Genomic DNA, 27,524 nt, shown 5'->3' with positions numbered 1-27,524 from the left:
CACCCATTTCACAGCGTGACCGGTCAGGGTCATACTGATGTGAACATGGTTCGTCCCTGGGTCCACCTCTTAGTCAATCAGATTCAGTGGGAATCATTTTAGAGGCTTTATTGCTACTGCAGTTTAGCAATAGGTAATCAATAGGCTCACGCTCTCAAACCGATTACAGTTTGGTCACAGGTGCATCTTACATTTATACGAACAATCTGAATGATGCTGACACCCTAGACACGGTATATGTGACAATAAAATGGTGGTCTAAGTATCTAGTACACATGCGAATGATTCATTGTTCATCTGGTGAGTACTCCTTATTTGGTTAAATCCTGTTTTCTTAATTGTCAGCGAAAGACAGTGAGAACCTTGTGAGAACCAAGTTTCATAGATACAATTTAGTGGAGAGAGATAATGACGTTGATCATGAGAGGCAGTGATGTCCCTGAGCTGGGCTGGGGTTACTTTAAGTTAGAATGAGGTATTCTGGGCAAACATGGAGTTTCTTTGGTTTTCTGAACATATCAATACTGATTAAGTTCTACAGTTGGGGGTTGCTAGGCTTGGGGTCACATTCTATAGACTCTGCTAGTCTCTATGTGTAGACACTACTAAACTCAACTGTTTATATACTAGAGTTGGGGGCGATATACTTAGTGTCTCTGTAGACAATCTATATAACTACATACATAGTATGGAGAGACAGCCTAGTGTCTATGTACTAACCATGTGTAATGAATATATATAGTCTCTGTGCCTCTGTTTCTACAGTCACAGTAGCTTGAGAGAAAGAGACAGTGTCTCCATCCACATGAAGTACACTTGGACTCTCATTCACTGGTGTCTAGAAACAGACTCTGTGTGTAGAGGCCCTGGTGTACCAAGTCTCAGCAGCTGTATCCTAGATTCTAGTACACAGACACTTAGACTAGCTCTAGCAGGGCCCATCTACACAGTCGGCCTCCAGCGTGTCCATGCAGACACCAGCACTCCTCAACCGAGCCTCCCTCTCGGCCCTCCTACTAGCGTGTAAGGAGGAGTGGTGTCTATCCAGACCAGGAGTGGTGTTTCTCTCCAGGAATAAGAGACATGCCACGGAGGGAGGCATCTGTGTTTCCATCGCTGATCAGAGGCCAGGGGAGCAGGCCTGGGATGTGACCTCTTTTCCTTGCAGCTGCCCACGCCGGCGGGGACCCTCTTCTTGCGCTGAGCAGCATCTCTGGGGAGAGGGAGGGGGAGGCCTCTGCTTGAAGTTTGGACTAGGGGTTACATAGAAACATAGGAAGCTGCCATATACCGAGTCAGACCCTTGGTCTATCTAGCTCAGTATTGTCTTCACAGACTGGCAGCGGCATCTCCAAGGTTGCAGGCAGGGATCTCTCTCAGCCCTATCTTGGAGAAGCCAGGGAGGGGACTTGAAACCTTCTGCTCTTCCCAGAGTGGCTCCATCATCCTCTGAGGGGGAATCTCTTCCAGTGCTCACAATTCTAGTCTCCCATTCAAATATATACCAGGGTAGACCCTGCTTAGCTATGGGGACAAGTCATGCTTGCTACCACAAGACCAGCTCTCCTCCCATCTTGGGTTGTTGGATCATGACCCAGTGGTTTGCCCAGTGTCCAAGAAGAGGAAACACTCAGTCTAAGCAATCAGGATAACCCTTTTATTTTGAATTATATTAGTAATCAGTTAGCAGAGGATACTTTCGCAGGAGCCAATAAAACCAGTTTTACCCATCTAGACATATTAAGCACAGTTTCGAATCCCTTGACCCCACGCACCACTCAGGTTGTCACCAGCCAGCTCCAAGTGTGGGGGGTTTGAACTCTGTGCTTGGAGCAGACTTGGCTTGCTTTGCAAAGCAAATGCGCCTTGATGCCCTGGGGAGATGCATCAAAACTGCCAACTTCCTGCATTCTGAATAAGTGATTTAAACTGCACTCGAGGCTGCCAAGGAATTGGGATCCTGCCTGACCTTTCAACAGACAGCGGAGACAAGCTTCCCCAAGTAAAAAGCACCCCAAAACTCTCCCGAAAAAGCCCAGGAGAGAAAGGTGCCGTTTTCAGGTTCTCTGGGGTTAGCTCTTTCTCTCCGCTCTTCCCGCTGTGGATATCTGCCTGCTGTGGATTTCTGGGTATGCTCTTCAGCACACTCTTCTAGATGGCAGGTTTTTTACCTCCCCTTTCATAAACAAACGTTGCTGAAACCTCAGCGCCTTCGTGGTTACGGACTCCAGCAGCCAGTGACGTCACCTTGCGTGGGCCAGCCCGCCACAGATTCTCTACCCAGATACACCCTGTCGGCAAAAACCCATGCTGGCAAGGTAGGAACAGGATCACTGGTCTCTGTGGCCCAGAACAAAGGCCGAATCATTCCCCACAAGGCACTGGTGCTTGCTGCTGCACGGTGTGGGGCCATTTGGGCCAGCGCCCAGGAGTGGAGGGATGCCATCTTGATCGGCCCAGGGAGCCCGGTGGTGGCCACGGACTGGCTTGCTGGGAAAGGAACCAATGGGGCTCTGGTATGCAAATAACGCAGGGCGTGGAACCTGATTGGCTCTCAAGTCTGATGTAACAGCCTCAACAATGAGCAGTTCACAGTGGAACCATGGCCAACAAAACTCATTATGGGATAGTCTGCCATTTTCAAAGCCATATAATAAAGTAAGTCAATACTGAATTTGAGAGGCTGGCAATTAACTTTAGTTACTTGTCCGTAATTAAGTGCACAGCCACTCCAGGCCTGAGGCAGCTGCCATACAGTTATTAGGACGCCTGTCTGTTATCGGTGAGGTATGTAGTCCCTCTCCCCACCCCACCCCCGTAACCATGTTGTTGGTTCCGTGGCTGTCTTTCCCTAATGGTGGCTCTGACTGTTTCATGTCTAAACACAAGGTGTGGCCGTACCTGGGCCTCCTTTGGATTTTGGGATCTCTTGGAGATGGCAGTTGCCATGCCCCCCGGAATTCCGGGATTCCCCTGGATTTTAAAGATCTCACCCAGATTGCTTAGCCCACCTGGATTCACCTGGATCTCAGCTTTCTTTAAAAAAAAGAAGCTGAGCTCCAGCCCTTGTAGAAGCAGAGTTCTGGAGGAAAATGAGCAGTCACTCTTTGGCTCAGAAATTATTTCCAAGCCATTTCACATAATATGCAAATTAGGCACCCGGATTTGGAAAGCCAGAATATGGCAACCCTACTTGAAGAGAAGGCAACAAACCGCCTGTTAGAGCAGACCTGCTCAACTTAGACCCCTCCCCCCAGCTGTTCTTGAACTACAACATCCATAATCCCCTGCCACAGTGGCCAATAGCCACAGATTATGGGAACTGTAGGCCAACATATACAGGAGGACTGAAGTTGAGACAAAAGCAAGATGGCCACCAATCCGATGCGAGGAGAAGCCCTCCTCGTTTCCTGCTTCCAGGACAATTGTCCGAGCACCAAAGGCTCACTCGCTCTCCCTCCCTTCCTCGTTCACAGGCACGAGGAGGAGATTGAAAACTTCCCCTTTCAGCCTGGATCAAACTGCACTTCTCTGTTATGCGAGAGAACTCGGGGCACCATAGCTTAGTAAAACAATTCAGGCCCAACTGGGTTTGGGTCGAACACACTTGCATTGGGAACCATTGTTTGATCCAGGTTTGTTTTGCCAAACTGCGGTTTGGGCTACTAGAGTTCATGTGATTATGATACTAGACTAGACTATCATCATACTATATTAGGGATATTTCTAAAGTGCTTTTCAACAAAAGTTCTCAAAGTGGTTTATATAGGGAAATAAGCAATAAATACAGAATGTGAGATTGCAGTTTGGTTCCAGCTGGAAACAGCAGCTTTCAGTTTTCTGTTGTGTGGGAGAATATGTCCATTCCCGCAGCCCTCTAAGGTCGACTCCTGGAACAGAAAGCATGGTTTCCTCTTTTTCTATCCAAACGGGGCCATTATGTATGTATGTATGTAGCTCATCCCTAAAAAGGCCCTGTCCAGCTACAAATCCCTATTGCAATTCCTGTTGCAAAACTCCAACGCACAGAGCAGGTACCTAGGTTCCTATCCTTTGTGCGTTTCCCCATGTAGAAAAACCCTAACGCTGGGCTGGCCCACCCTACAGGGTTGTTGTGAGGATACAAAGTGGCAAAGGGGAGCTGAAGGTCCCCCTGCAGAGGTGTACAGCCTGAGGCGCTCCAGCGGCTGTTGGACTACAACTCCCATCCACCCCGACTAGGATGCACTGCGGCGGCGGGGGGGCCGATGGGAGTCGTAGTCCTGCAACGTGCGGAGAGCAAGGCCTCAGTGGGACCTAGGCCTGGGTGGGTGTTGAAGGGGGCCCGCTTTTATGGACGGGCGTTTCCGGAAGGATTCCATGTCCCACTTCCGTGAGGCGTCGCGCGTTCTCTCCCTCGGCGGTTTGTGACCGCGCTCCGTCGTGTCTCCCCTTTGCGCATGCGCGCCACGACCCCCGAGCCGCCGGACTCTTTCCCTCTCTCCTTTTTCCCGCCTGCGCGGTGAAGGAGCGCTAGGGGGCGGAAGAACAATCCTCTGTGAAGCGATAAGTCAGGAGAGATGGGGAGGGGCAGCGGCAGGGGGGCGGAGCCTGCGGCGGCTATTTTAATAGTAATACGTGCGCGGCGGGGCGGTTAGGGGCGGAGCCGAAGCGCCTGCCGCGCAGGAGCCCGCCAAAGGGGGAGGGGGGGCGCGTGCGCTAAGGGAAGGGAAGCGAGAGAGGCCAAAAAGGCGGCGCCTCGGCCTGCTGAGGTGTGTGTCCCGCCCTTTTGCGGCCAGGCCCACAGCGGGGCGGGGGGGGGGGTGCGCTGCCTACGCAACGGAGGGGCGGGCCTATTATCCGAGGAGGAGCCCCCCCTTCTCCAGAGCCCACCTTGGGGAGGGGGCGAGGGACCCCCCCCAGCTTGCCCCCCTCTCTGCGCAGCCCTTGCCTGGGGGGCGGAGACAGTGCAAGAGCAGGGGGCTCCCCCGCCTCCCTTACGCCCCCTCACCCCACCGCAGTTGGTCTTCACAACAGCCCCGTGAGGGAGGCCTGGCCGGGGAGCTTCCAGGGGCTTCTTCCTTTCCCAGCTCTGGGCCGGGGGGGGGGAATGCTGGCCGCCCTTCATAGCTTGAGGGGGGAGGGTGGGTGTATGTCTTCTTGGGGGGGGCAGGCGGAGGAACCCGCCACAGGCTGCTCTAAAAAGCCCCCCCAAGGGGAGGCCCCCTCCCTTGTCTCTCTGCAGGTGGGCCCAGGCAGGGGCCACTGATGTGCAGAGGGTTGCAAGAACCCCCCCCCCCTTCTGACCCCACCACCCTGGCAGTCTGCTAGGAATCGGGCCCCAGGAGCAGAGCCAGCCTGGTGGGAGCCAGCGTGGCTGGTCCCCTTAGCAAATCGGGGCCTGCCCTGATTTGCATATGGGAGGGAGACTAGAAGTGGGAGCCCTGGGAGAGATTCCCCTGGGGGGGGCGGAATAATGGGGCTGCTCTGGGAAAACCCACCTCTTCACCCAAGCTTTTCCAGCTCTTTAAAACTTAAAGGTTTCAATGTGTGGGTGGTTTTTAAGTTGTTACATTGTTTTTAAGTTTTTGAATATCTTGTAACTTGTCTTATGCTATTGTTAACCGCCCAGAGACGAAAGTTTGGGGTGGTGTACAAATCGGATTCATAAATAAGAGCATCGAAGTCCCAAGTTCCCTCCCTGGCGTCATCTCAGAGAGAGCCAGCGTGTTGTAGTGGTTAGAGTGCTGGACTAGGACCGGGGAGACCCGAGTTCAAATCCCCATTCAGCCATGAAAACTAGCTGGGGGTGACTCTGGGCCAGTCGCTTCTCTCTCAACCCTTCACAGGGTTGTTGTGAAAGAGAAACTCAAGTATGTAGTACACCGCTCTGGGCTCCTTGGAGGAAGAGCAGGATATAAATGTAATAATAATAATCTCCAAGAGAGGTCCTACTCAGTAGAAGGCAAGCTGCCTGTGTTCCTATGCTTGGCTGCCACTTCGCACATCATGTATTTTAAAAAGCGCTCCTGTGTAAGGTGTGCCCAGAAAAAAACACGATATGTAGATGTGGCCAGCTAAGTGTCTGCAAAGATGTGTTTTGCAGAGGCACACTTGCTGGGCCACTAGATTGCTTATGGTTGTGGAGGGCGTGTTTGGCTAGGAACCTGAGCCTGCCGCCCTGTGGTGCATCTGGGATGGCCGCAATGTGCATATGTGAAAGAGAGCAGGCTCCCCACCACCACCACCGCCCTGATGAATGCATTTGTACGATGCACATGTTTGTTTCTGGTATTTACGTGTTGCATTTTTAAGTATAGGCGGGAAATGCCTTGGGTGTCTGTGTAAAAACATGACTTGGGAAGAACAGGCCTTGAGTCTACTTGAGACTTGCAAGCTCACGCAAGAGAGAACCGTTACCTGCATTTGGAGAATGGCTACATGTACACCTTTCTGTTGAGGGAGAGAAGAATATGTTTTAATTGGTGGCAATCCTGGTGGAAAAGGGTTTGTTTTGCATGGTTTTAGGTTCTTGTATGAATGAGCCGCAAGTGTGGAGTTCGTTGGTGTGCTTTTATGGGTATCGTAATTTGATCTTTTATATGTTTTAGCTGTTAAAAATTCTTGGTTGGTTTTATGCTGTAAACCGCCTAGATACTTCGGTAGTGAGCAGTATACAAATTTGTTAAATAAACAATAAGTGAATCAGTAATAAATAAAAATGCTGGTGGCTTTATATTTCTCAGCGGAGCTGCTTTGAAATGACAAAATCAGATTCCCCCCCTCCCCCCTGGCTTGTTTTGTGTGTGTGTGTGTGTGTGTGTGTGTTCCGTAAGGTTTTACGTCACTGAGATGTTCTGAAGTCAGGGGTCCATGTTATATTTCATTGTGCTGAGATGTTTGTGGAAGAAGGCAAAAGTAAAACAAAAACCACCCTGAAATATGCCCTTGAGAAATTTTAACTTCTGATTGAATCTCCATATTGTAAAATGAAAGGCGCTAGATAAAATGTCGATAGCAAGGTTGGGAGCCATCCTGTTCCCTTTCCCTATATCCTATGTGTTGCTGGTTCTGGGTTCCTCGCCCACACTCTCTGGGGTCTTTTTCAGGCTGCAAAACTAGTCAATTTCCTGCACTGACAGTTCTCAAGATTTCATGGTGGAAATGGCAGCCAAGGCCTCTTAATGGGATAGAAAAGAATTTTTTTTTAAAAGCTGTGCCCTCATGCCCCCCACCCACCCACCGCCCTAACTAGTGGGAAGATCAACAAGCCTCCCAAGGACGTGCATCTGCCCTTAAGCGGTGTGTCGAATCGTTCAATGCGGTCGCGCAGGCTTCTTTCCCTCTGGTGGTGAAAGTGTGCTGTAGGAACCGAAGCTTGTATTTACTTGCCGGGGCTTTGGCTGTTTTCAGGCTGAAAGCTGGGAGGAAGAAGCAAGAGCAGTAGCAGCAGCAGTGGCAGCGATGGCGCGACTGGTGGCAGTTTGCAGAGACGGAGAGGAGGAATTTCCCTTTGAGAAGCGGCAGATCCCCCTCTTCATAGATGACACGCTTACGGTGAGTGGCTGCTTGGCAAGTGAACTCCCCTGCGCCCGGTGCGTGGAGTGCTTGCAACATACCGAGCGGGTGTGTTGCAATTCACACCCCCACTCCTCCTCCTCCTAGAAGGGCCTCTGGCCCCGCCTTGGAGTTCTCCCAGGGCAGCAATGGGTGAGCTTTTGGGCACCCTGTTGCACGAAATGCACAGAATGTGCTTTCCCTTCACCACGTCTCTCGGGCGCTCCCGGGCACACACACACACACGCACATGCAGCACAGACCCACCAAAGAGAAGGCCTAACCAGAGGAGAGTTGTAGCCATTTTGGAACCTGCGTGCCAGTAACCTGCAAGAGGCATTTTGTAGCCTGCCCAGGCAAGTGAGGCAAAGCTTGCGGTCTGTGTGGAGCGGTCTGTTGGGTGGGCTCCTTTCGGCCCCCAGCCGGTTCACCAACTTTCAGGAACCGGTTGTGGTGCCCCCTGCCCCTTCAGATGATCCTGGGCAGTTCTGTGGACCCTGAGCTCTTAACACGTAGGGAGGGGTCAAGGGGTTTCTGTGGAGGTTTTTGCAGAGTGTGCGTTCGTTTGTCTGCAGTCTGGTTTGCTTCCTTATAATGTGCACTTCCATATCAGTTATGTGGAGAGAGTTGTATGGAAAGATCCCCCCCGCCCGCTTACAGCTGGGAGAAACCGAAACCTTACTTCCATGGGGAAAGTTCTCATTCTAATGATCTGACCGTCAAGCTTTGGCATGGCACCCTAAGGTGCCAGTTTTACCTGGTTTGGGTATTTCTCTTGTCCTTCCTTAAAGCTGTCGCCCGCCCGCCCCCCCTGCTTTAGGGCAGCCAGAATTGAAGACCACACTGCAAGCCCACAAGCTGGTGAAAGGAGGGGATAGAGAACCGGGTGGTGTCTGAGTTATCTGCAGTTTCTCAGAAAAGGTGAAGCACCCCCCCACCACACACACACTGCTTTCTGTTTTTTCCAAGATGCCATTTCCACCACTTCCTTCCCCTGAGCCAGCTTGTAGCCTGTCTCCAGGGGCACCCCCCCCCACAAGAAGCCTCGCATTGCCTCCTGCCTGGACAGGCTGCTGTCAAGTGCTTCCCTCAGCAGCGCCCCAACCCCCCCCACCCCCAGGCCTTCCCAGCCCACTGCCTGTTTCAATATTATTTCTCATTTAGCGGGTGGGATCTTATGGTTTTACCACCCCTTGAGGCTAAGAAGCTGTTTGTAATTAGTCTTATGACGGAATCACTCTCCAGGAGGCAGAATTTTATTTAAAAACGGACAGGACCGCCGTTTCCCTGAAGCCCGGTTCCACGGTAGTGCTGGGCCCTGTGGAGATGATGGGTCCCCTTTGGGGAATTGTGTGCAGTGGTGCTTGCCTGGCCTTTTCCTCAGTGCTGCTCCCACCGGAGAAGCACCTCTCGCTTGTGAGTGAAAAGCTTCCTCTGGGTTGCAGTCACATGTGTCCGTAATGCATCCTGTGGGGTGGCCATTCACTCTCTTGACCCTTGCTGACCTTCTTCGACGGGATCCCGGTGCGTCGCACCCTGCCCCACACGGACACTTGCAGAAGTTCTGTGCGCGTTGCGACTTGCAGAGGTGGCCCTGCCCCTCCCAGTAGTGGCCTGGACTTGAACCCGGCTGGTTTGAAGGCAGCCTGGCAAGTCCACAAAGAGGACTAGTTCACAGATGCGTTACTAGCTGCCTGCTACTGGGGGTTTGTGGGGCAGGAAGGGAACAAACACCCCAGGCTAGTGGTGCAGCGGGAAATGACTTGACCAGCAATAAATGACTTTAATTGTGAACCACCCAGAGACGTGAGTTTGGAGCGGTATAGAAATATTTTAAATAATACAACAAAATAGCAAGCAAGAGGTTGATACAACAAAATAGCAAGCAAGAGGTTGCTGGTTCCAGTCCCTGCTGGTCTGCTTCCCAGACTATGGGAAACCCCTCTGTCGGGCAGCAGCGATATAGGAAGGTGCTAAGAGGCACCATCATCTCATACTGTGGAGGAGGAGGCACTGGTCAACCCCTCCTGTATTCTACCCAAGACAACCACAGGGCTCTGTGGGCGCCACGAGTCGACACTGACTCAACGGCACCCTTTACTTCAGTGTGTGGTTGCAAACCTGGCTTGGTCATGCTGGGATTATGGGGGCAGGGAGACAGTAAGGCCAGCCAAGCAATACGGGATCGTTTCCCCTTTAGTAGCAGCAGAGTCCGCAGTGGCTATTGCAGTCTCCGGGCTCTATGCCAGAGGCCTTATTATTTATTATTATTTTATTATTTTTACATTTATATCCCGCTCTTCCTCCAAGAAGCCCAGAGCAGTGTACTACATACTTGAGTTTCTCTTTCACAACAACCCTGTGAAGTAGGCTAGGCTGAGAGAGAAGTGACTGGCCCAGAGTCACCCAGCAAGTCTCATGGCTGAATGGGGATTTGAACTCCGGTCTCCCTGGTCCTAGTCCAGCACTCTAGCCACTACACCACACTGGCCCTTAGAAGTGCCCCTTTCTTAGATGGAGCCGCTGGGGCTGTGAGGCCGGCCTGGGGTTTGGAAGCAGACCTGGTCTGCCTCTGTGCTCCTCCTGAGGTGGCTTCAGCTTGGCCTCTCCCCTTCCGATGTGGGGCACAGAGGGCCGGAGACTCTTGCCCAGTCCAGATCTGGTGGGGAGTGGAGAAAATAAGCCCCCCAGCCTTTTTAGTCCCCTCCTGTGTACTGAAGAGCCTTGTGAGAAGGGTAGGGGACCTTCACGTGTCAGTTGAGCCGTGGTGCACCCCTGCAGTCGGCTTGCTTGTCCCGGTGCTGAGGCCGCACCACCCTGTGGCCGGGTCTTCTCTCCTGCCCCTGGTGGGAGGGTGGCCTTGCTTCAGTGCCCGGCCACTGCCCGTCCTCGTCTCCTTCCTCCGCCACCAGAGCTTAGAAGACGAGGCCCTTGCCGAGAGGAGGAGGCAGAGGCGATGGCAGTGGCTGGGTCTCAGCTCCGAGGCTCTGGGCAAAGTCCACTCCATGCCTTGCTGGGGACGGGAGTCCTTCTCCATCTGCCTGTGGCCTCTGGCCTTCCCCAGGATCAGAACCGCTCCCCTGCCCAGGGAGGCCCAGCTCCTGTCCTGGGAAGGAGGGTTGGCAGGGCGAGTGGAGCCACCGGGGCTGCTCTCTCCCTTGCTGGGGCCACAGGTTGGGAGGCAGTGGGTGTGGCTACAGGGCCGAACCGCCCACCCACTCCTTGCCCCACCACGTTGGGACATCCTGGGCCGCTTTGGGCCTGTTGGACGCTTCTCCAAATTGAAAATGGATGTTGGACAGAACACGGACACGAGAGTCCCCCGGAGGTTCCACTGCTATCCCTCCGCCATGCAGGCTGATCCGTCAAATACTGCCTGGCGAATACTCTGACCCCACCCCACCCCGCCCCCTTGAATTGGGCTGGCTGAATGCGCTGGCGCTGTTTGTTTCCAGTCTCCCTTGACACTTGGGGTCCTCTGTGGCTGGCCAAGCAAAGTCATGTGGGCTTTGCCAAGTGGCAGACTTGCATCTCAAGGCCTCCATTTGAGGCCTCTTGCTAGTCCGGCCCCGTGACTAAGCGGGGGAGAGCCCTCTGCCCTCTCCCTCACACAGACATGGTGGGGGTCCCCTGAGTGGGTCCCCTGGCTCACACACCCCTGGTGCTGCCAGGAGGCTTCCTTGGAAAGGCTCGGAGCGCATTCTTCTGGGAAGGCAGCCAGCCAGGACTGCACGTGCCCCGTCGTGGGGGCGAGGCTGGCGTTGCCCAAAGCTGCCTCTGCTCCTGGGATGTGGCCTGCAGGCAGGGCACCTTGGGGCCGCCTCTCTGCCTGGCTGGCCGGCCCTTGGGAGCACCACCAGGAGTCCTTGCCTCTGGGTCAGGATGGAAGGCAGTGGGTGCGTTTGCTGAACTAGCTCCAGCGCTTTGTTTGCTGGCGGGGGAGGCAGCCGCCTTGCTGAGGCTGTGGGGGTCTGGCCGCCTGGGAGCCCCCCTCTGGGACAAGCCCAGCCTTGAGCTCCGGGTGGGAGAGAAAGGTCATTCACCACTGGGGGAGGGGGGATGAACTTCCCATGCAACAGTCCCCCCACCCCCGATAAATATGCATTTGTGCGGTTCTGTTCTTGTGAGGCTCTCTTATTTTCTCAGGGTCCACGCACACACAGCTCATCTTGAGGGTCTGCCATCTGGAATATTGCCGGCCCGTATTGGGCAGTGTCTGTGCCATGATCAGCAGCGAGGGCCACTCACAGCCCGCGCCCGCTTGCGACCGTGCCACTTTGAGGGCAACTTTAGCGTTGGCTCTGAGAAGTCCCTCTTTAGAAGCCGCTCTGCGTCTTGAGGTGGGCCTTGGGCGTGATGCCCCTGTCGGCTGGGAAAGCGTTGGCTGGCTGCCATCCTCTTCTCTGCCTTTCCAGTGGCCGATACAGGCTAGCAGCAGCTCTGCTAGGTAGTCTTTGGCACGGCTGCTGTACTGACCCTTTTTGGCCTTCTGGCATGGCCTCCTCCAGCCCACCCCGCTGCTTTGCCAGTGGCTCTTTTTCCCTCCCAAAGACTCCATCAGACGTGCAGTCTGACATTGCCGAAAGAGAGCTTGCGTTGCCTCCATGCTGGGCCACCAGCAGCAGCAAACCTGGCTCTCCCCTCCACCACCACCTGCCGCAAACACACGCGCACCCCAGAGGTACCTGCGGGAGTTCTGTGCAGGGCCTGCGTACGGTGCTACTGTTTGGGGGGGGGCTTTGATTGTGCAGGCATGATGAGCTGGTGTGATGGATTTGAATCGCGTCCACCCCCCCGCCTTCCCATCAATATGGGGCCCCCAGCAGAATAGGAAGCGCACTGCCTGCCTGCAGTACAAACTGCCCCAGCCTTGGACAAGGTGTCCCTTAAAAGCCTCCCGATGCTGCCAGAAGCCCAGGCCGGAGCGCTTCTCAGACCGGGGGCCCCGGGGCTGGAGGTGAAGGGACTGATGGGTGGAGGCGGCTCTTGGGCAGCCGAGCCATTTCAGGCTTGCCAGGGAAGCTGAACCTGCAGGCCGGCTGGCAGGGAACTGGCTTGGATCCCAGAGCAGCAGCAGTGGCGTGCTGGGCGCTGGCCAGCCTGTCCCTTCTGCGCTGCAGGAACCCCATATGTTCAGCCCCAGTGGCAGCGACGGAAGGGAAGGTGTGGCAGGAGCTTGGGGGGGGGGCACTCTGACTCTGAGTCGGTGTCCCCGGAGCACCCAGGCCTGCGGGGCCCCGGTGGTGGCGTCTTCCCCAGAGCTCTGAGCGGCCCAGGATGCTTAGCCAGACGGAGCTGCCTTCCTTGCAAGCAGAGTGGGGAACGGGTAGATGCTGGGCAGGATGAACGTGCTGCCCACGGGGGCCCTTCTGCGGGGCTGGTCTCCCCCTGCCCCCACTTACGGCCGCAGTGACAAGGACGGGCCATCCCCTCCCTTGGAGTCGCCTCCCTTGATTCCATGCACGCCTCCAGGAGCCCTGGGAGGGAGCGGACGCTCTTCCCCTGGCCCTCAAGTGCCTGCCCCTCTGTCACGGAAGTGGTGGGGTTGCTGGCTTGAGTGTGGCGTGGGGAGGGAGGCTGCGGGCGGCTTGGGAACAGCCCCAGTGAGTTGGACACGGCAGGCAGCGGTCTGTGGGATAAGTGAGGGGGCCCAGGCCGTAGCTCAGTGGAAGAGCACCTTCTTTGCCGGCAGAACATCCCTGGCGGCAGCATCTCCGGGTAGGGCCAGGGAGACTCCTGCCTGGAACTTGGGAGAGCCACTGCCCGTCAGTGTAGACGGTACAGAGCTAGATGCCCCCAGGGTCTGACTCGGTTTGCAGCAGCTTCCTAAGTCAAAGAGCATGCTTTGAGTCATTGGGGATTCTGAGCTTTGAGGAAGATGCTCTCACCGGTGGTTCTTGAGCTGACCTTGAGCTGGACTGCCAAGAGAGGCTGCAGGGCACAGGGTGGCAGCCTAAGCGGGGGGACTGCACCCAGATTGATGCAGCCGGTCGGTGCCTTGGTGGCCCGCTCAAGCAGCCTTGTGGGGGACAGGCTCTGAGTGTGACCTCTGGTGGGGGGGCCCTGGCTCTTGTGTCTTCTTCACCCTCCGGCCATGTGGGCCCCAAGGGCATGAGCGGCAGGCGGGTGGTTTGGAGCCAAAGGGGGCCTGGAGGGGGGGTGGCCCTCGGACCCAGACTTGGCACCACACGGGGGCAGAACGGGCAGTTTGCATGCAGGTGTCTCTTCGAGGGCGTCCGTCCACACGGAGTCCTCCCTGGCTGTACACGTCCACACCTCCCTGGCTGTACACGTCCACACGGCGTCCGTCCACACGCAGCGGCGGGCAGGGCAGGCCAAAGGCTCACCCGGGGGTGTCTCCCTGCAGATGGTGATGGAGTTCCCGGACAATGTGCTGAACCTTGATGGACATCAGAACAACGGAGCCCAGTTGAAGCAGTTCATCCAGGTAAGCCGTGGCCCTGCCTTGGCTGTGGGGGACTCCTGGAGGCCGTTGCAAGCTGCAGACAAACTGCTTCCCCTTTAAACCCCAAGCCAAGCCTCCTTCACTGCTTGAGAAGTGATTTCAAGTCCAGCTTTGGGCTTGGAACAGAGGCGTCCCCATCCTTCTCCCTCCTTTTCGGAAAGGTGGTTTACCTTGTTTCCGCAAGAGAGCAGCCAGTGATGAACTTTCACTGCCAGGGCTTTAAAACGGAGAGGCCGGCTGCTTGGCGGCCTGGAGAAAAGGCCCACACTTGCTTCACTGAGGACGAGAACTTCTCCGTCTGTCAGCCCAAGGCCCACCTTCTCCAGCCCCCTGGAGTCTGGAGCAGTGCCACTAAGCAGATGCCCCCCAGGAAGCTCACTGGCAGGGCAGCAGGGACACTGCTTTCCCCTGGTGTGCCCTCGGCATCTGGCCACTAGGGGTATACTGCTGCTGGACATGGAGGTTCTGTGTAGCCAGTGGCCATGGACGGGCCTCTCCTCTGAATTTGTCACATCTCTTCACAACAAAAACAAAAACACTCTCCCTTCCAGCTGTTGGCCATCCCCACATAACTTCTGGCCTGGTTTTTGTGGTGCTGCATCCTGTCCACAGCACAAATACTCATGGAGCTGAGCCTGTGGGCTGCCCTGTTGTATGTTGCCTGCCTGCCTGGGTGCTTGAGCGCCCCCTCCCCCCCCCAGGTTGGGCTGCCCAAGGAGAGGTTCCACCTCTCCGTGTTTGTCGTCCAGCCCCAGCATGAGGAGAGCTCCCGTCCCGGGGGCTGCCGTTCTGAGGAGGGGGCGCCCCGTGTCCCGGGCTCGGCCTTGGCTCTTGCGGCCGTGGCAGCCGCCCCCTGCTAACCAGCTCTGGTTTCTCCCTCTGTCCTGGTGGCGCAGCGGCACGGCATGCTCAAGCAGCAGGATCTGAGCTATGCCATGATGGTGACGTCGCGTGAGGCCTTGAGTGCCCTTTCTCAGCTTGTCCCATGTGTTGGCTGTCGCCGCAGCGTGGAGCGCCTGTTCTCACAGCTGGTCGAGTCGGGCAACCCCGCCCTGGAGCCCCTCACGGTCGGGGCGAAGGGATTCCTCTCCGTGACTCGGAGCTGCATGATGGATGCCAAGAAGCTTTATACCCTCTTCTACGTGCACGGGTGAGCTCGGTCACTCGCCCGACCGCCTCCCTGGCCAAAGGGCCTGGTGGTCGGCCTGTGCTTGCAGGCCCCAGCAGGCGGCCTTGGAGGGCTGGTTGGGCCCAACTGCTGAGCTGCAGGGGAGACCGGCCTGGCCTGGCTCCTGGGGTGGGGTACGGTCGGGACTGCGCACCGTGTGTGTGCCAAGGCTGCAGGCATGAAGCCCGGTCCGGGGCAAGGCAGTCTCCTGATCCCCTCTCCCTCCCGCCTCCCAAGGGTTCTCTCCCTCCCAGGCTGCTCTTCTCCTCCCTGAGGGAAGAGGGCCAAGATGCGGCGCCTCTTCCCCTTTGGTGGCAGCCTCCATGGCTACCTTGTCAGGGGCCTGGCTCGCCCGGCGTGGGGCCCAGAGGTGGGGCCCAGCTCGCTGTTGTCATACTTGCCCAAGGGGAAGTCAGCCCCTTCGGGACTGGCCGTTGAGTCGGAGGCGGTCCTTGTGGGTGCTTTGGCAGGAGGACACGGGCTTCTAGGAGGCCCTTTCGGAGACGGAGCAGAGAGCAGAGTGGCCCCACTCCAGCTCCCCTGCCTTACTAGAAGCCTGTTTTCCGCCATCCTCTACAGCGTCGCCTTGTGAAACGGGGCTCTGAGCCACATGCGGACTTCCTAACCCGTTTCTGCCCCTTGGTGTTTAAAGGTCCAAGTTAAACGAAATGATCGAGGCAATTCCGAAGAGTAAGAAGAACAAAAGATGCCAGCTGCACTCCCTGGACACGCACAAGCCCAAACCCCTGGGGTAAGTTGTGGGGAGCTGGGTGCTCTGGGGCTTGAAGCAGCAGCAGCAGCTGCAACGGAGTTGAGGGCTGTGGGGTGATTGCTCGGGGGGGGGGGAGTTGGGGGCAAATCCCAGGAGGCAAATCTGGAGGCTGCTGAAAGCGGGGAAAGAAAGAAAGGAGATGGGGTGGCAGGTGGGGGTCGCTCTCAAGCCCAGGGGCAGTGTTACTGTTGGGCCCCCTTGGTGTTCGTGTGACGCAGACGCCTGCTTGGGGGAGTCTCTCCTAACCATGCCGGCCTGGAAGCAGAGGGTCTTCTCTGGCGGCTCCTGCCCAAGCCAAGTCCGAGCTGCTCACGAGTGCTGCAGAGTCCACCCTACAGGCCTCGCACTGGGTTTATGGGGCTGGGGGAGTGAGCAGATCCCGTGGGGCAAGTGGGCAGGTGCTCACATGAGGCAGGCCCGGCGGGGGGCGGGGGGTAATGCCGGAGGTTTGGAAAGTCTCCGGGCATCTAGTGAGGGCCGTGGGCTTAAATGCCTCATCTTAAGTCGCTGAAGCCCTGCTTTGGGATCACGGCCAAGATGGCTGCCAGGGAGAGATCCACCAAGTGCACCTCCGCGGCGGCAGCAGCTTCACCGGTCTCAGTCCCTGATAAGCCCTCGTGCCAAGCACAGACTCAACCGTGGCGTGTCGATGCCAGTGCGCCATCTCCATAGTCATGGTCGTCCCCACCACCGAGGGGGCCCTGCTGCGTGCAGCCCACCTGTCACCGCTTGGCCCGGGAAGCAGAGCCTGCCCAGCTGCTAGGCTCCGGAGGGCCAAGGCAGTGAAGTGATCTCTGCCCAGGGAAGGGAAGAGAGCGAGAGGGGTGGGGCTGGCAGAATGAGGGCAGCTGCAGCCCCCGCCCATGCGAGAGCTTGGAGTCCCGCTTGCAGTGCTGCGGGGTGGGGTGTGGGGGGGGAGATCCCTGGCCCCCCTCCTTGCCCTTGCTTCTGTCCCTGCCAGTGTTGGGCTTCCCCTCGGGCCCTTCACGATTAGACTGTGGCAGTGCCTGGGGGTGGAGAGGGGGCCACTCTTCTGGTGGTGGGGACCAGGCACCCTCCTCCTCTAGGGCCGGACCCCTTTCTTCGAGGCGGCTTTCTTGAGGCCCGAGGTGGGTGGGTGGACCCTGCCCCCGGAAGCAAGGGCTCTCTGGCTTCCTGTCTCCAGGAGCTGCTATGTGGACTCCAGCCCTGTCAGTGCTCCCGCTGAAGCCGCTCAGTGAGAGGATAAGGCAGCCCCGCCTCGGCGGGCAGAATGGCCTGAAGCCCAGCTCTGGACTACAGCTCCCATCACCCCCAGCCACAGTGGCCAGCCGTCAGGGATCTTGGAGGGAGTTGCCCGGCACCTGCAGGAGCAGGACTGGGGGTCATCTCTGCAGCCCAGCCGGAGCTGGGCAGGAAGTCTCTGGGAGCCTCCCCGGGAGGTTCCTCCCAGCCCCCCCCCGAGGGGGGGTTGGTGCCTCTTGGGGACGCAGCAGCGCAGGGCGGCTCTCATGGAGGGTGCCCCCAGCTGGCAGGTGAGGGGGGTGCGAGGGGCGGTGTCCCCACAGAGCCTCTCCTGGGAGCGCCCTGGCCCGCTCTCCGTTCTGCCCCTGGCAGACCAGCGGAGACTCCCCTGGCTGGCCCTCTGCTGCCTTGGGGCCGCCACCTCTGCTTCCAGCGGAGAAGAGGGCCGGCCGAGCAGCGGGACCGCCTTCACCCAGCCGCTCCCTTCTTGTTTTCACGCACGATGCTTCAGTGAAGGGAACGCTAGCGCCCCGAGTGCAGAGAAGTTAGGTGCAGATAAGAGGAGTAGTGACGACGACAGGAAGGAGAACAGGTGTAGGATCACTTTCTGCTGCGGACCTTTCCAGGGAGCGGCCAGCAGGTAAACGGGAGGGCGGTTGGGGGCTGAGCGGGGGCTCTCCTCCTCCTCCTCCTCCTCCTCCTCCTCCTCCTCCTCCTCCAGTTCCAGCCCTTGGGTGGGGGGAGTTGGCCGGCATTCACCAGCCTGGGGCTTCCTCCTCTTCAGGGGTTGCTGGATGGACGTGTGGGAGCTCATGTCCCAGGAGTGCCGGGATGAAGTCGTGCTCATCGATTCCAGCTGTCTCCTAGAAACCTTAGAAACCTATCTCCGGAAACACCGGTGAGTGAGTGTTGGGAAGGAGCGCCTTGGCCCTCTGCTGTGGGCACGGCTGTCGAGACGCCCCGCGGGGTTTGGTTCCGCCTCAGAGCATGTCGGCGCCAGACCCTGAGGCTGGAGCTCCCGGAAGAGACTCTTGTGGAAGGAGCTGCTGCTCTAGGCCAGGCCTTCCTCTCGCGTTCTGGTTCCCCACACAACACCCTCCACAGGCAGCTGGGCAGGGACAGGTCCAGGGCAGTGGGGGGCAAAATTTTGCCGCATCATAAGCCATGGATACAATCATGAGTGTCAGTTGTACCCTGTATTGTGTTCGGCTCCAAACTGTCTTCTGTGAGAAAGTCCTGGCAGAATCGTGATTGCTGGAGGGGATGACTTCTCGATTGTGGTGTGGTGTTTTTAATCTGGCCGATGACTGTGTTGTAATATGGACGCCGTTCCATACAGCAGACTCCCAGGTTTTGGAAATGGAGTCCCCTTGGGAATAGTTCTTGGCGTTCAGCACTTCCACAGCCACCTGTACACACTGTCGTTCTAAAAGACCAACCCCAAATTGTAGAAGCAAATGAATCAGGCGTCAGTATTTTAAAGGGCCTTGAAAAAGGCATTGACAGCCCACCTGCCTGAGCGGCTCTTCTGGCGTTGGTGCTTTGGTGCCCTTTCCTTCCGGTTCCAGGAAAACAGAGGGGTGCTTCTGGTGTGCTGGGGGCCCTTGTGCAGATGTCTGGCTGGTGCAAGAAGGCCCACCCCCCTGCTGCTGCTGTTCACTTGGGGGAGAGAAACGTCATCCGCATAAAAGCCCAGCGGCCACTTGCCTGCGTGTTTCCCCAGCAAGGCCAGGGAAGGCCCAGGGCAGGGTGGGGAGTGCTCTGGTGCCTGGCTCTGCTCACCCTGACATGGGGGCCAAGGGGATCCAGCCTGTTCTGGCGCTCCTGGCCCTTCCTTCCAGAGGGTCCCATCCGGCTGCTATGTGGGCAACCGTCTCCCCCGCCCGGGCAGCATGGGTCCCCTTCTCGGCGGTGTGCTTCCAGCCGGGGTGGTGCTGATCTCCCGTCCTCTCCCCGCGCCAGGTTTTGCACAGACTGCAAGAACAAAGTGCTCCGGGCGTACACCATCCTGATTGGCGAGCTGGACTGCAGCAAGGAGCGGGGCTACTGCGCTGCCCTGTACGAGGGTCTGCGCTGCTGCCCCCACGAGCGCCACATCCACGTCTGCTGCGAGACGGACTTCATCGCGCACCTCCTGGGCCGGGCCGAGCCAGAGTTCGCCGGAGGGTATGAGTATGTAACTGGCTAGAGTGGACCGTCTAGCGCTTTGCCTCCTTTCCGTCTTCGTCGGCGTCTTTGAAATGACCGGATGTATATTTCAGCTGCAGGACAGAGACTTTTGTGTATCTCCCCCCCGCCGCCCCCCCCACCCGCCTGCCTGCCTGTCTCTCTGCTGCTGCTGCACTGTAGACCCCTCTGGGGGGCCACACACTTCCCTCACACGTGTGAATCCAAGTTGTGAGAGTGCCCTGGCCGTATCAGGGCTGGAGGTGGATCTTGGCTCACAAGCAAACCTGGAGGAGACGGCCCCTTGTCTGTCCCCGTTGGCTGCTCAGAGAGGGACGCAGTGGAGTCGGAGGCTGGCCTCTCTTCTTCTTCCTCCTCCTCCTCCTCCCGTGGCCCTTCAGCGACTAGCTGACTCCCCCCCGCCCCAGACCACGAGGGGCCCAGCCAGGACCACCTTGTGGAACTTGCTGTACTGCCCCCAAGCGGGGGAGAGTGCTGCCTGGCCCCGCTGGGCCCAGCTGCTTCCCCAGATCTCAGGCTGCTTGTGTGTCCGCCTCCCAGTCCTTGCCTGTCAGGCAGTTCCCACCTCTGGCTGCTCCTGTCTTGGGGGCAGGAGGAGGTCGGGGTTCCCACCATCCCGCCCCTTGGAGTGCCTGGCTTCTGAAATCGCTGCGACTCACGATTCGCCCTAAGGGGCAAGGCGACACCTCTGGGCATTTTTAAAAACTCAGCTCAGCAGTCAATGAAGTGGAAACGTCTCATAGCTTCTGGGTATTCTAGTAAAAAATTTAAACCACTGAAGTGCTTGTAGCTGCACTTGTTCCAATGAACGAGCAACAAATCCAGGGGTACTTTTTCAGCGTCAAAGCCAGTGGCGTTTCCTCCCCCTGCCCCACCCCCAGCGGTTCTTAAAGAAAGCATTTTGTTCCATTTGACCTTGCCGTGAATTAATTTCTATTATATCCTACCATTTTTCTTCCACGTTTGCTTGTGGCTGAGTTGGAGTCCAAGGAGAATATTTGTCCCAGGATTGTAGCTTTGTCAATTAAACTTGCATGCACTTTTTAAAGCGAGTAAAAAGAGATGCGTGTGGGTTTGCCTTCCCAAGGTGGCTTGAGCCACGTGCATCAGTGTGTTGTGAACTTGGGGAGGAGGGTGGGTGAAATGGGGCCGTTTGCCCCAGGGACTGTGGGCCTCCGGGTGCTCCAAATAGAATGTGGAGGCATTTGTGATCTCACAGAGGGGTGTGTGGCAAATGTGGGTCTGGCAGTTTGGGGGAAGTCACAGGCAGACATGCTGGTCGCTTGCACCCCTTTGTCCAGGTGATGGTGTGTGGAATGCCATTTGGGGGGCCGGGGGGCCCCCGCAGTGGGCATCTCTCTCCGCTTGGCGTGTAGCACAAGCTCAGTGCAATCGCCTGTAATGCTTCCCAAGCACGTTTCCAGATCCTGCCTTCTCTTCTGGCTCTTGAAACATGCCTGTCTCTGGATATGGAATGCCATCTCTCTTGAAAGCTGGCTTTTAAAAATGGGAATGGCCTGATCTGGGGTGTGTGTGTGGGGGGGGGGACTCGGAAGTAAGCAGTCCTGTGCACCACTGCAGGGGAGGGGAACCTCTGGATGCCCTGCAGCATGCTCTGGGGGACACGTGCCAAGGGGGCGAGGGCTTGTGTGGCTGCACCTCTTCCGGACAGGACACTCGCCTGGGGGCCGAGGCTCCGGCGTCCAGGCCCTGGAGGGTGGCAGCCTTGGAGTGCTTCAGGCATGTTGAAGGGGCTTGGGTGTGCCACTGGGGCACTGGCCGCCTTCTGACCCAAACACACTCGCTCTGGTCAGTGTTTGAAAGCCTCCGACATGTCCAAAGCAGTTTGTCATGTAGAGTGGGGCGGGTGGGGTGCGGCTTAGGCCTAGTCCGTGGGGCTCCTGGCCCCCCAGCAGAGTGGAGAGCAGTGCTGTCCCGGGCCCCTTGCCGAAAGCAGACCTCTTCCTCCTCCTCCCCCCTCTGTCTCCAGGCGAAGAGAGAGGCACGCCAAGACCATTGACATCGCCCAAGAGGAGGTGCTCACCTGCCTGGGCATCCACCTGTACGAACGGCTGCACCGCATCTGGCAGAAGCTGCGGGCCGAGGAGCAGACCTGGCAGATGCTCTTCTACCTGGGGGTCGATGCTCTGCGGAAAAGCTTTGAGGTCAGTCCTCCCGAAGGGCTGCCCTTCCCGGCGCCGGCTGGCCCCGGAGGCCTGAAGTGCCCTTGGGCAAAGCCACAGGGCCGGCGATGCCGCTGCTCCCCGCGGGGTGCAAGCACCAGGGTCCCCTTCACGGACGGGCAGCAGGGCCACCGCTTGCTGGGTGGAGCTGCGAGTGACGTTCCTCGGGGTGGCTGGGGGGGAGCCCCTGGGTGGCTAGCCCGTGGGGGCAAGGGGGTGTTCCCTCCGCTGACGCCGTGGGGCGCTGGTGTGTCTTGAGCAGGTGGCTGTGGAGAAGGTCCAGGGCATCAGCCGGCTGGAGCAGCTCTGTGAGGAGTTCTCTGAAGAGGAGCGGGTGCGAGAGCTCAAGCAGGAGAAGAAGCGCCAGAAGCGCAAGAACCGGCGGAAAAACAAGTGTGCTTGCGAGGCGCCGGCTCCCTTGCAAGTGGCCGAGGAGGAGGAGGAGATGAGCCAGGGCAAGGTCAGGCCTGCCCTTCAGCCCCCTGGGCTCGGGGAAAAAGCTGGGCAGGAGCTGGTGGGCGGAAGGGCTGTCGGGGGGTCCTGAGAGCGGAGCGGGGGCCCAGGCTGGCTCTCGGGGGTCTTCCACAGCCCCGTGAGACACGCTTTGCTGGGAAAGCCAGAGACCCGACACGGGACTTCTTCATTTCAAGGGTGTTTGTACCACTTGCCCTGCTCACTGGGCCAAGAGGCCCCTTTCTCACATGGTGGAGCAGGGGGAGAGCGACCAGCCCTCTCCGTCCCCAGCACAGCATCCCTCCCAGTGGCGGTGGCCGGGGTCTCTCTTAGCTTTCCTTTTTGATTGGGAGCCCTCTTGTTTGTTTGTTTATTTGTTTGTTACTTTTCTGTGAGAACCACTTTGGAGACTTTGGCTGAAAAGCGGTCTATAAATATTTGTTGTCTGGCTCCATCACCTGCCCAGGACAAAGGGATAGAATCCCAATTTAAAAAACACACCCGAGCAGTTCAAGGTGGCGGCAGCAGCAGGCCGTTTTTAAGGCAAGACGTAAAAAGCGTCTTACGATGGGACCAGCTCCGCTCCGCATGGTCCTCGCTGGGTGCCTGCAGATGGCCCGCATGTTCTGGGCTCTGTGGAGAGGGAGCATGGGGGGGTGGCTGCTGCCTGCGAGGGCCAGGCCAGGAGCGGGCCAGGTGGGGGGGACGGGACTCCTGGTGGAGGAGCAGCTGCCCAGCCAGCCTCGGTGGGGGTGGGGGGTTGTGCCTCGTGGCTGGAGGCGGGTCCCCTAGGAGGCAGCACACTTGCTCTGGGGGTAGTCCCCACAGCCCTGGGAGTCCCAAGGCGCTCCTGCTAGCGGGTGAAGGAAAAGGCCTCCCTGCCACCTCCCGAGTCCCTGGAGAGCTGCTGCCAGGCGGGGTAGAGCAGCGGCCTGACTCTGGTGGGCAGCGTTCTCTTCTTGGCGTTGTCATGAGCGGGCTGGACAGACTTCCATCTTGGGTCCAGTGCCGTGGCCTCTGGCTAGCGGAGCAAAGTGAGGGCAGGTCTTGAAGAGGCCCCCCGAGAGCGCTACCACCACCCCCCTTGGCAGACGGGGAATGTCTCCTGTGACCTTCCCGTGGGGCCGCGCAGGCTTGTCCTTTGCCGAGCGCCCTCCCGCCCCCCTGAGCCTGCCCTTCACGCGTCTCCTCTTCCTGCCTCCTTGAAGGAAAACTTCTTGGCCATCAGCTGCAAAGCCTGTGGCAGCGCCGAAGAGAGCGGCCGCTGCCGGGAGCCCCTGGTGGCCCACGACAGCTCCCGCTGCACCTGTCCCGCGGGCGGCACTCTGCCAGGGTCACCGAAGGTCAAGAAAGGTGAGCGCCGGAGTGGCAACCCCTGGCTTCTCTGTGCCCGCAGGAGCCTCCGGCCGTCTTCTCCCCTCGCTGGCTCCTCCTTGAGTCGCCTCCCCACGGGAGGAGCTAGAGTCGTCGTCCTTCTCCAAGCAGTTCCCAGAGCACCAGCAGGGGGGCAGGGGGCTGCCGGTCGGCCCAGAAAGGCAGGGGAGGCGGGGAGGCAGCACAGTGATCCTTGGGACCCCTGGCTCGTGAGGTGGCCCACTCCCGTGACGGAGATGCCTCTCCCCCATGGGGGGCTCCCTTGGCCAGCAGGGCCTTCTGGGCTGCAGCACTCCTGCTTGGGGTCACTCGAGGCCTTCCTCTCTTGGGGAAAGGCTTCGCCGGAAGCTGACCCACTAACGCTTTTCTGGCGGCTGGCCCTGCAGCTTGGCGCAACAGTGGTGGCCTCCAGCTGACAGTTCCCAGCTTGGCATCCAGAGGCACGTTGCGTGGGCTGGGAATAAAGACGCAAAGAGCCTGGACAGTTCCGGGGGCGGGGGGGTAGTCTGTGCAGCCAGTTCACGGGAGGGAGAAGGAACGAATGAGAGTTGACGGAGCCAGACCAGTTGGAGCCGCCTGGCTGGGACAGCCTTCCGCTGGTCCCACTTGGCATTGGGCGTGAGAAGTCCTGCCTGGCCTAGAACTTCCCTGAAGCCCATGGACTGCTCAGAGGAACTGCCTCCAGCTTGTGTTCCCAGCACCGGGGGTGGGTGGGTGGGCGGCCAGGGCTGTTCCTGTGGCAGGGAGGTGCCCCCCGCCACTCTAAGCAAGAGTTTCTCTCCCCCCCCGCCCCCCAGGCTTATCTGCACACTGTAACGGCAGCGACTGTGGCTACTCTTCCAGCATGGAGGGCAGCGAGACGGGCTCTCGCGAGGGCTCGGATGTGGCCTGCACTGAGGGCATCTGCAACCACGATGAGCACGGTAGACTTGGCCTCCTCCTCTCCCCCCCCCCCCGGGCCTCAGAGCAGCGGGCTCCTTCTCAGACCCTCTTTCCTGCCTGGACGGTCTCTTGATGTCCAAGGCGGCCGTCTTGAGGGCTCCTCGATGCGGCTCCCCTCTGGTGCCCTGTCTCTGTGGGCGCTGCTGGGTTGGGGGTGGCTTTCTCTGAATGGTGGCCAGAGAGCTGGGGGAGCCTTCTGCACCCTGGCCCCGACCCCGGGTTCACAAGGGCTCGGTGTGCTGGAATCCCTTCTGCATGCCAATCCCCTGGGGGGGATAATGGGCCGGACTCTCCTCTCCTGTAGGCGATGACACCTGCCTCCATCGCTGTGACGACAAGGAGGAGGAGGAGGAGGAGGAAGAAGAGGACAGCTGTGTGGAGTGCTGGGCCAACTCGGAAGACAGCAGCGTCAAAGGCAAGAGCAAGAAGAAGAGGAAGAAAAGCAAGAAGGGCTGCGAGGTGGAGCACGTAAGTGGGAGCCTGGTTGGCTGCGCGGCCTCTCCAGGTCACATCCTGCACCCCCCTCCCTTTGCTTCCCTCTTTGGGGGTGAGCCCGCCGTGGAAACGCACCCCCTGTAGTTTGCTGCAGTCTTCTTCCTTGTGGCTGGGCTGAGGGGAGCGGAGGACGTCCGTCCACTTCACGGAGGCTGACGGGCTGGAAACCTGGGCCCTGGAGAAGCAGACCGACGGCCTCTTTCCTTTATGTACTGCCCCACCCCAAGGCTCTGGGTGGTGCGTAGCAAGGGAAGGAACAAAACCAGACGGCTTACCACAATATAAAAACAAATTTAAAATGGTTCCAAGCCGTTTAGGAACAATCTAAAAGATATATTCTAAAAGATGCCGTGTCATAACCATGCTGAAGAGTGTTGATGCTGAACTATAATTCTATGACATAGCACCATACTTTAATCCAGCACGAATATTACTCCTAGTATAATGAAATCCACTCCGTGTCTTGGTCTAAGACATTCTTGTGTCGGCCAAGAAGCCTCGGCCAGCCCCTTTCAGAGTGCCGAAGGAAGGGAGGCGCAGTGCCTTCTCGCGTGCCTAGCAAGTGGGTGATCCAGAAGTTGGCAACGAAACGAAGGGGGGAAGGAAGTGCCCACATGGCGGGGTGGGGGAGAAGAGCCCAGGGACACTGGAGGCGGAGGGGAGCGGGTGTGTCCAGGAGAGCAGAGGATGGGATCTCCAGCGGCTTCCGAAAGGGCCCTGCTCCGAGGGCCAGCCCAGTCTTCCTCCTCCGAGCTGCACCGGGTGCTCACCGGCCCCCTTTCCTCCTCCAGCTCCCCAAACTGGGCCCTTGTGTGGTGGACGCCAGTCATCGCGAGAGCCCCGGCCACCCCACGCATCCCGAGTTCCACCCGCAGGACAAGACCAAAGAGCCGACACTGCCCGCCGAGATGCTGTGCTGTCGGGCAGAAAAGGGCGGCCAGCCGGTGCCTTGGCTGGAGCGCAGGAAGACGGCCGCCCTGCTGTGTGCCGAGCCTCCCGAAGCAGCCTCTGCTCCCGATGCTGGGAAGGGGGCCAAGAGCTTGGTGGAACTCCTTGTAAGTCAGAGGCGGGGGGGGGGGAGCATGTCCTGGCCTGCCTTGTCAGCCCGCTTGCGCCGGGAGGTGCTTCTGGTCGCTGGGTTCCTCGGGAGTTTGTGGAATGCCCTGCTTTTGCTGACTTGGGAGTGGGATCAGACACATTCATGGAGAAGGGTCGCTGTCTGCTGTGGTAGCTAGATAGAACTTCCATGCACAGAGGCGGTCTACCTGGGTGTTCCAGCTGCTGCAGCCACCCGTGTGTGTGTGTGTGTGTGTGTGTGTGTGTGTGTGTGTCCTCCTTCCCAGCCCACTGAGTGAGCTTCCCAGAAGCTCCTGGCTGGCTACTGTGGGAAGCAGAATGCTAGACCAGACAGGCCCCACTTCTGACCCGACAGGACTGCCCTGACGCTCTTTATGGGCCTTGCCCATTTCTCCACTGGCTCTGGACTTCCTTGGGGCCAGTCATTCCTCCTCCCTCTGCAGCATGGATTACCTAGGAAGCGGCCTTCTACTGAGTCAGCCCTTTGGTCTGCCTAGCTCAGGATGGTTTGCACAGACTGGCAGCAGCAGCAGCAGCTCTCCAGAGTTCCCAATGGGGGCTCTTCCCCAGCCGCCCCTGGCCACGTTGCCAGGGATTGGACCCGGGCCTTTCTCTGGCATGGTGCTTCCCATCTACCCGGAGGGTCCCTGGCTGTGGCCTCGGTGGTTCAGTCCAGGAAGGGGCCCGTCTGGCAACTGCCTGGCTGTTCTCCCTGTGGCGGCCACCGCAGAGTTCCCTGCCTCTGGCGCGGAGTGGTGTGAGGCGTGAGAAATCGCCCAGCCCCGGAAAGGGAGAGTGGCCGGGGCGCAAGGGGAGGAGATGCGCTGCTGTCTGGAGTTTCGCGCATTCCCTGAGGCCCCTCCCTCTCCCCCCCCCCCTTGTGTCTGGCAGGATGAATCCGAGTGCATTTCTGACGAGGACATCTTCATCTCGCAAGACGAGATCCAGTCCTTCATGGCGAACAACCAGTCTTTCTACAGCAATAGAGAACAGTACCGGCAGCATCTGAAGGAGAAGTTTAACAAATACTGCCGCTTGAACGACCACAAGGGGCCTCTGTGCAGAGGGTGGCTCACGACCGCCGGGGCCAACTGAACCCAATAAAACTTGCTCTGTCTTTCGAGGAAACTCTCTGGATATGACTACTGCGCCTTTTCTCCTTTCCTGAACACTTTCTTTAGTGACTTAACAGAAACCCTCTCTTTTAAAATCAATGTGGCTCTCCCCCCCGCCCCCCCTTTATTTCTTTCTTTCTCTTTTCCCCCCCGAGCAGGAGGCTGGTGAAGGAGGCACCTTTTTAATTTTGATATATATTTTGTTTTCCCTTTGGGGCTTGGATCTTTAGTTTATACTAGATGGGGCAAGCCTAGACCTTCATAATTTAAGCCATCTCTGTCTCTTTCTCTCTGTCTCTCCTTCCATTTAATGTTTTCTCTTAACTGTGACACTTAACAAACAACAAAAAAAAGCAACTTAGTGGCAAAAGTAATGTTGTACTTCTAATTCTGTACAGAAATTACGAGCTCAATATAAAGATTTTACAAAGTAGACATCCATTTGCAAAAATGTTCTGGATGTGATATGTTGAAGCTCAATGTGCAAAATTAAAAAATAAAGAATATTTATTAATATGCATAGTAAAAAAAA

The 27,524-nt window shown here is 57.9% G+C and overlaps 1 protein-coding gene across 9 annotated transcripts; it reads left to right on the top strand.

Annotated features, from left to right (window-relative positions):
* Positions 1–2,580: 2,580 nt before the first annotated feature.
* Positions 2,581–27,510, top strand: LOC128336220 (gametogenetin-binding protein 2-like). Of its 9 annotated transcripts, none has more exons than XM_053275556.1 (15): positions 2,593–2,658; positions 7,393–7,536; positions 13,904–13,984; positions 14,899–15,152; positions 15,823–15,921; positions 17,678–17,806; positions 17,951–18,064; positions 19,129–19,338; positions 21,344–21,518; positions 21,799–21,996; positions 23,198–23,342; positions 24,161–24,286; positions 24,610–24,773; positions 25,592–25,855; positions 26,769–27,510. In XM_053275556.1, exons 2-15 carry the CDS (start codon positions 7,444–7,446, stop codon positions 26,970–26,972), a joined length of 2,256 nt encoding a protein of 751 aa, XP_053131531.1. In that variant the 5' UTR covers positions 2,593–2,658; positions 7,393–7,443; the 3' UTR covers positions 26,973–27,510. The 9 variants fall into 9 exon arrangements, with proteins under 9 accessions (XP_053131534.1, XP_053131531.1, XP_053131532.1 ...); XM_053275557.1 differs by having other exon boundaries at positions 2,654–2,787; XM_053275553.1 differs by lacking the exon at positions 2,593–2,658 and adding an exon at positions 4,472–4,610.
* Positions 27,511–27,524: the final 14 nt, after the last annotated feature.

Source organism: Hemicordylus capensis, chromosome 12, assembly GCF_027244095.1.
Source record: "Hemicordylus capensis ecotype Gifberg chromosome 12, rHemCap1.1.pri, whole genome shotgun sequence".
In the NCBI taxonomy this organism is placed as follows: Eukaryota; Metazoa; Chordata; class Lepidosauria; order Squamata; family Cordylidae; genus Hemicordylus; species Hemicordylus capensis.
The sequence above is the reverse complement of the archived record's forward strand: the minus strand, read 5'-3'. Positions and strand labels throughout refer to the sequence as shown.